This window comes from Takifugu rubripes, chromosome 1 (assembly GCF_901000725.2).
Source record: "Takifugu rubripes chromosome 1, fTakRub1.2, whole genome shotgun sequence".
Taxonomy (NCBI): domain Eukaryota; kingdom Metazoa; phylum Chordata; class Actinopteri; order Tetraodontiformes; family Tetraodontidae; genus Takifugu; species Takifugu rubripes.
Window position 1 is genome coordinate 16,894,092 of NC_042285.1, and position 7,778 is coordinate 16,901,869.

General features: G+C 45.3%; 1 protein-coding gene across 1 annotated transcript; it reads left to right on the forward strand.

Moving 5' to 3' along the window:
* Nucleotides 1-4,095: 4,095 nt before the first annotated feature.
* On the forward strand, nucleotides 4,096-7,774 carry ecrg4a (ECRG4 augurin precursor a). Its single transcript, XM_011608285.2, has 4 exons — nucleotides 4,096-4,252; nucleotides 5,180-5,227; nucleotides 5,447-5,607; nucleotides 7,424-7,774. The coding sequence occupies exons 1-4, from the start codon at nucleotides 4,189-4,191 to the stop codon at nucleotides 7,571-7,573; spliced, it is 423 nt and encodes a 140-aa protein (XP_011606587.2). The 5' UTR covers nucleotides 4,096-4,188; the 3' UTR covers nucleotides 7,574-7,774.
* Nucleotides 7,775-7,778: the final 4 nt, after the last annotated feature.

The following is a 7,778-nucleotide window of genomic DNA, read 5'->3' on the forward strand; positions in this document are numbered from 1 at the left end:
TCCAGGGGCAAATTCGAAGCATCTTTGGCCCTGAGAGACCTGGACTGAGCGATGAGCTGTGACTGTTTTCCTCCAAACACAATGAATAACGAAAGTCTGTCATTTAACAGCTTTGTTCAGGAGGTCCAGGTGGATTTTCCGGAGTCATTTACTTCTCTCTGACCTTTCTGACACAAAGATCAGATGGATGGTTGAGCTGTGCAGTGAAGGTTGACCTTAAGGAACCTTCTTCCATCTGCACCCAGGAGCTCTGCAGCTCCGCCAGAGTGACCTCTGGGTTCATGTTCACGGTTCTTACTGAGACCTTTTTCCCCTCAGATGGTTCAGGTTGGACACTCAGCTCTGACAAGAGTCCTGGTTGGTCCAAACATCTCCCATTTCAGAATGATGGAGGCCACGGTGACCTTAGGAACCATCAGTGCTGCAGAAATGCTTTGTTAGCCTGGATCCAGTCCAGTCTCTGAGCTCTGGAGGAAGCTCTTCTGACCCCAGGGTTTGCTCTATGATGTCATTTATTTTAGTTTTTCTTTTTGCTAAATTAGCAAAAACCTTTCACACAAATAGAGGATATTTTATTAAGTGTTGTTATTGTTATTTTACCATTAATGTTGATGACAGACGACTAAAGTTTACATTGGGTCAACTGTATTGGGTCAATATTGTTTTTCCATCCTTTTAAAATAATCCCATTTTGTCAAGCTGATCTGAGCAATGTGACTTTATTATGGTCCAACTCTTCCTCAAAATTGATTTAGTGGTTAAATACACTTGATCTGATTAGAAAGCACAGAAATGGAGGCAAAAGGAGCATTTTATGTCAGGAGGGATTGTGCAAACAAAATCTTTCCCCCGCATGGAACCGTTTGGTAAATTCTGTCTAAACAGCGGTGGAAAGTGTAGGGTCTTCATCAGATTTTCCTCTCCATCACGCTGACCTGGTGGCTGGTGAGATAAAGGCACACGATGGCGGCTGCTCTGCTCACCGGGCCTCTGTCAACTCTGCAGGCGGCCGGAACGCAGCCAGAAATTTAATGTAAAAGAGCAAAAACACAAACACACTGTGTGTGTGTGTGTGTGTGTGTGTGTGTGTGTGTGTGCGTGCGCGTGCGTGTGCGTGTGTGTTTTCTCCAGCCTCCCGCCGTGTCCATGTCCTTTCCTCTCTTTCTGCTCAGGAGCATCTGTCCTGTATGTTAATGTAACGCTCTATAATCGAGATAAATACGTGAAACCAGCAAACACAAGCCGACTTTCCACCCTGCAGCTGATTATTGTGACAGTAGGTGAGAAATCCATCTGGTAAACACATCATCTGCTTTTGATTGGTGTTTTGGCTCCTGCCTCTGGTCGTCTCTCGTGTTTTATATATAAAAAAGACGAAGGAAAATCAATATAGAGCAACCGCTCAAGGCATAAATCTCACACTGGGCTGCTGATGGCGCCGACAACAACAAGATAAATATACATCATCTCTAACTAATGAGGGAGTTAACAGATGTGACCTCTCTTTAGTTTACACCACCTTGCCTGAAACCATGTGTCACTTTCACGTCTTGAGGTCATGTTCGTCTTAACGGGGACACGAGAGGTCAACGCCAAGTTCAGAGGTGTTTCTGACGCGGGCCGGCACGGAGAGGCGAAGCGTTAAGAGCAAACACATGTCTGCATCCCAGAGGGTTGAGGAACTCTGCTCCAAACACAATTTCCTCCTCATCAGATAAGGCAAGACAACAGACGACCTTTGATCCAGTGGAGATGACCTTGACACATGTATTCAGTGTCCTTTTTCTTTTTTTTACGGCTACATTCTGGCTCTGAAATGTCTATTCTACACCAGCCTGTGATGGAACCTGCTGATTTGAGGTTCTTTCCTACCTATTCCTGTTTTCTCTGACAATTAGAGCCAAATATGCTGCACATCTGACACTAACTTTACTGAGCATTCAACCCTTTTTAAAAAAAAAACAACTTGTTCTTAGTAGTCCATCTAATGTTAAAACATTATTCATTATTTTGAAGAATAATGAATGTTTAGTTTTGCTCAGATAAGTGTTGCTCAGCGATGGTGTGCACGTAGGTTCTGGACACGTCTTGGACAATGACTGAATCCATCCCATCTGCACGACAGCTTGTGTTCCACTCAAAAGGACTTGACGTGGTAACAGAGCGTAGATGCGCCGTTATAAATAAAGCTGTGAAATAATGTTCGCACCTCTGTCCAGCTCTGTTCTCTGCCATCGCGGACAGAGCTGCGGGAGGGAGGACGGGGACCGACAGTCCACGTCCACGCTGGTGTCTGCGGGCGCCTGACTGACAGAGGAGAGCCGCCGTCCTCTGTCGGGAAGTGAGTTCGCACATTTGATGAAGGCGATGACCTTCGATGACACACGGATGAGGGAGACTCGCTTTATCACTATGGTGTTTAGTTTGTTTACAACATGGCGGCGATCCGGTTCAAACCGTCCTAATGTGGCAGCTAAATGACACATAACAACCTAAAAGGCATGACATCAAACACAGTTAGAGCCATTTTGCTGCTCTGGGTGACCTCTGAGGTCGCTTTGACACACTGACTGTGCAAAACTGCAGCCGTATCAACAGAAGTTCAGAATAAAACAAAATGTGTGCACGTGTGCACGTGTGTTTCCTTGGTTTTAAGGGTGGTGGTTAGTCCACAGGCTCCTGCAAGCGTCCAATGACGCTGGGCCGGCAGGAGTGAGTTGCGGGGAGTGAGTCCCCTCCTGCCCGGCCACCAGCAGTCTCAACAGACAGTTTTTGCCCCAGGCCATCTCCCTCCTCCATAAACTACCCCCGCCCCCTCCCCCCCGCTCTGTCATCATGAAGACCTTTTTTCCTGCCTTTCACGTGTAAATATTTCTATTCTTTTTATTTCACTTTCTACAGAAAGTGCTGCCCCAGAACTGTGTGCCCTGACCCTTCTGAGTCTGCAGTTCCCACAAAGGTCATGGATCATTATGGGTAAGTAGGACAAGCTCAACTGCCCTTCAGCCAAAATATACCACAAACAGTGTGTCTGCGGCCTCCATATTTTGGGCTTTAAATATTTTCTCCCACCAAGAAAATCTGTATTTGTACTTCCTAAGTCCACATATGTCCATCGTCTTTGCTGGGTTTGTTTAAGCACATGCCTGAGGACAGTGAGCCTTTCATAAAACCCAGTATTTTTTTTGGTTAGCATTTTTTGACAGGGGCTTACTGTCGGCTGATAAATCCAAAACACAGGAGGTGCTGCGTTCACAGGAAGGATGAGAGCGGAGGACTTGTGGCTCCAGCAAGATTTAACCAGACAGCTGCAGAGCGCAGGCTTCCAAAACAAAGTCGTTTGGACTGGATCAGTGGCTGAACAGCTGCATATTTGTGACAAGCAGCCAAAATGGCGACACTTGGCTTCAATGTGGCACTCGATATGTCACAAATACAAGGACACAGTCGATGCTCAAGGGTTCCTTAGTGAGGCCTCTGAGTGTATCTTCAGTCCGACCAATCAGTGTTACTGAGAAGTGGCTGCAACACAGACAACAATAAAAACGCGAGCTTTCTGTAAACAAATCAGAAGTTGAACCCAGTTTAATGCATTAAACTGACGGGTCTCTCCTGGATGATGCGGTTCTGTGATGGAGGAATAAGTATTTTCCTGCATTATCATCCTTAAAGGAATTCCTTTAACCTCCAGGTACCCTCACATTATAGGAGGGTGAGTTCAACTCTGGAACTCATGTTTGAGGTTTCCCAGAATGCTTTGGGAGGACTAGGTCACATTACTGGAGATCAAACCCAAGAGCTGCAATGGCAGCTTTTCTGCTGATGGAGCTGATGGGTTCAATATTTCACCTGAAGTCAAGTTTTTGAGTTGAGACCATGAGACTAATGACTGGAAGCTGCACATGTGGGAATGCTGAAATATTCCAGGCTTTCAAAGCACTTTCACAGACTCCATTCGTGATGGAAACGATTCTTCCTGTGACACAGATGGAAACTTTAGAGGGGAAGAATTCAGTTGGAGTCTCGAGTCTGCAGGCGAGGGAAGGGTGTGTGTTGGGGGGTGGCCACCGCATTCCACCAAAACAAACCAGTTCTAGCTCTTAAAGTCCGGGTCGCCGCCCACCCTCCTCCCGGTCGTGCAGATGTTTGTGCACCACTGTGGCGTTGGAGCAGACCAAGGAGGACAAGATGGCATCCCAGCAGCTCTGGTTGAGGGTCCTGGGGTTGTTTTTACTGTTGTTTGCATTTCATGGTGAGTTTAGTTCTTTCCTTCCTTATTCATGAATTCCATTTTAAATCGTTCTCTGTCTCCACTTTAAGTATATTTTTGTGCTGGGAGGATGATTCAGTGCAGAATTGGAGGATGTGGGAGTTGTGTTTACTTCAGGTGAAACACATTTTATACTGAAGACTTTCTGTTCAGGGGTCACGAGAGATTCAAAATGTCCCGTAGAAACATCATCACTGCTTCTCTTTGTTATCACAGCTGCATGATAATGAAGCAGGCTTTTGCAGACTGAAGTTTGAACCTGCAGGAAACATAAAATGTCATAAATAAATAAATAAATAAATAAATAAATAAATAAATAAAACAGCAATACGTCTGAAATGGATCCTTATAGATTTTTACAAGGCAGGTTTTCATCAAGTCAGCTCAACGTCTTTCCAACCTGGAAGCCTTGAAAGAAGCATAGCTCAGGTCTGTTGTTTATTCTGAGTGCTGCACGGCTCATTCCAGGCGGGCTTTTGTGGCCGTATGTGCTCGTACCAGCTGATGCTCAAACATGTGAGAAGATCTTCTCTACATCCGCCTTCAGTCGGCACCAGGGAGGATTTTGATCTGTTAAAAACCTCAGATTAAACCATGTAGAGGAAAAAAACCTCCCAGCAAATGTAAAGGGACCAACGCCAATGTCTGGACCAACGCCTTAGGAGTGCACCTTTTGTCCACATGAGGATTTGCCACGCATCATATAGCTCCGACACTCCAGAGGGGCAGGAAGGGACTCGCCTGAGCAAATGATCATGAAAGAATGCATATTTTTTTGTCATTTCAACATGGTTCTTTGAAGCTGAAGGGTTCATGGCTGACTTTGACAGCAGGCATAAACACTGTCATGTGATTGATTTGGTTTACAGTGGTCTAACTAAGCTGAGTGTGTCTGACTCCTCTGAACAGATGTGTCCACCTCCAGCAGCCTGCACAGGATCCTAAAGAGAAGAGACGGTAAACTCTGAACGTCTGACTCATGTTCATGAAGCGGGAGATCAGAAATTTAAGTTGAAGGTCGTAAAAGAAAAAAGTGGCAATAATGAGTTACGAGTACGGTAGGTTAATTGTTATATAAGAAAAGAGGGGCTGTAAGTTAAATTACCTTGATAGAGCAGAGAAATCTCCAACGTGTGTGATGAGACGCTCATGTAGCTGCTCTCTGCTTCTGCTCAGCTTTAAACCCACCCTCCAGGGCCGCGGTGGCCATCCCATCCACCAAAGCTCAGGAGTTCTTAGGCAAACTGAGCCGGACGAAGAGAAATATCTGGGACCGCAGCAGAGCAGATGTGCAGCAGTGGATTCAACAGTTTATGTACTTGGGATTTGATGAGCAGGTGGGTGAAACCTGGATTAGGAGAGCTCAGAACTCTGTCGCCAACAAAAAGCAAATGTTTCCATGGCAACTTTACACCTACAAATGAGAACACTCTCAGGTCCGTCCATACTTTTCCTCTAGTCAGTGAGAGCAGATTTCAAGGGTTAAAGCAGCGAAGAAGACAAGCAGGGTTAATGTTAGCGTTGGGGTTTGCTGTGTAATGGAATTAGCATTAGGGTTGTGATTAGGGTTAGAATTAGGGTTAGGTTTATGGTTGGGGTTAGGGTTAGAAATTAGGATTTGAGTTGGGGATAGGGATACAAATTGGGGTTAGGTAGGTTAGGGTTACGGTTAAGTTTAGGATCAGGGTCAAGGTTAGAATTAGAGTTGGGGTTAGTATTAGGATAAGGGAATGTACCCTGCCTCCTGAATCAGGGTTAGGATTAGGGTTCAGGTTAGGGTTAGGTGGGTTAGTGTTGTGGTTAGGTTTAGGGTTAGTGTAGGAATTTGGGTTAGCATTAGGGCTATAGGGGTTAGGTTTATGGTTGGGGTTAGGGTTTAGGGTTAGAGTTGGGGTGAGGGGTTAGGGTTATGATTAGGGTTGGGGTGTGGTAAGGGGTTGAGTCAGGGTTAGGGTTAGAAATACAGTTAGGTTTAGGTTTATAGGTGGGTTGGGATTAGGATTGTGATTGTGGTTTGGGCAAGAATTAGGGTTAGGGTTGCGGTTATGGTTGGGTATAGGCTTACAAATAATGGTCAGTGGTTAGGGTTGGTTAGGGTTAAGGTTAGGGTGAGTTGGGTTAGCGTTAGAATTAGTGTTCGGGTTAGGGGTTAGGTGGGTTAGGGTTGGTTAGGATTAGGGTTGGGTGAGTTAGGGTTAGGTTAGGGTTAGGTGAGTTAGGGTTAAATCAGGGTTAGGGTCATGGTCAGTGTTAGAATTGGGGTTAGGGTTAGGATAAGGGTTAGGGGAATGTACCCTGCCTCCTGAATGAGGTTTAGGGTTTGGGTGGGGTTTGAGGTTGAGTTTGGGGTTAGGGTTAGAAATGGGGTTAGGGTTTTGGTTTAGTGTGTGATTGAATTAGAGTTTGGCAACCAGTTTTCTGATAAAAACCTGTGACTGTTTGAGGAGGAAATATGTCACCCACAGTCAAGGATTTGAGTTGACAGCAATGAATGTTTTGAGGCTCTACTTTCTTAGGTTCACAATTATGGCCCTGGCTTGTCGGGGTGGGGTGGGGGGGGGGGGGGGGTTGTTATTAAAAATGATGGCAGTAGAATGATGAGTGACAGTATAGCAGTGAAGCCTGGGACTAGCCCTTAATCTCATGCCTTCAGGAGACCTCAGCCATGTTGTACATTTAAATTGGCACTTTGGTTGTTAAACTATACATTCTGTCAAAATATGTTGACCAAATTTTGTGATTGGCGCTACCACAGTTTTAAAGCAACTGTAACTTTACAACTGGCGTCTTTTTGGGTTGTTTTTTTTTACGGTCAGTCCTCTTGCTATAACAGTGTGTGCTGGTGTGTTCACGTCATATGGCCGACGTTCCCTGAAGGCAACAGGTCCAGGCTCCCACACCTGGAGGGCCACGAGCCTGAACCTGTAAGTGTTTGAAATTGAAAAAAACCTGGGAGGACCCCCCCACCCCCACCCCCCTCCAAAAAAACCAAAATGAGTAAAAACCAAAAGTATGAGTTTTGAATTGAAAAATAATAAATAAAAAAAAAAAAAAAAAAAAATCCTGGTTTTAGTTCAACGATCAAAACCTGAAGTTTTGATTAAACCTGAAGTTTCACCCCGCCCCCCCCCCCCCCCCCCTTTCTCTCACCAGCGGTTGGAGGCTGACCTGTCTTATTGGATGGACCAGGCTCGCTCCAACAACCAAGGCCGTCAGCATCACTATGACGAGAACTCCCCCACTGGCCCCCGGGACCCAAGTTCATACAGATATGGAGCCGATGTCAATTATGACTATTATTGAGTTGAGCCCGATAGAAGCTTGGTTTGAGGCCTCTCTGGGCTTTAATTTGACTGATTTGTTGCTTCATTCTACATTTCGCAACTTAGAATTTGCAGTTTCCTTTACTGCAACTGCTTGTGGACTTTATTTTATATAATGTTGGAAATCTGATGGTTTTCATCTCCTCAGATTGCAGTTAATAAACAAGAGCTTTGTAGAGATCTCC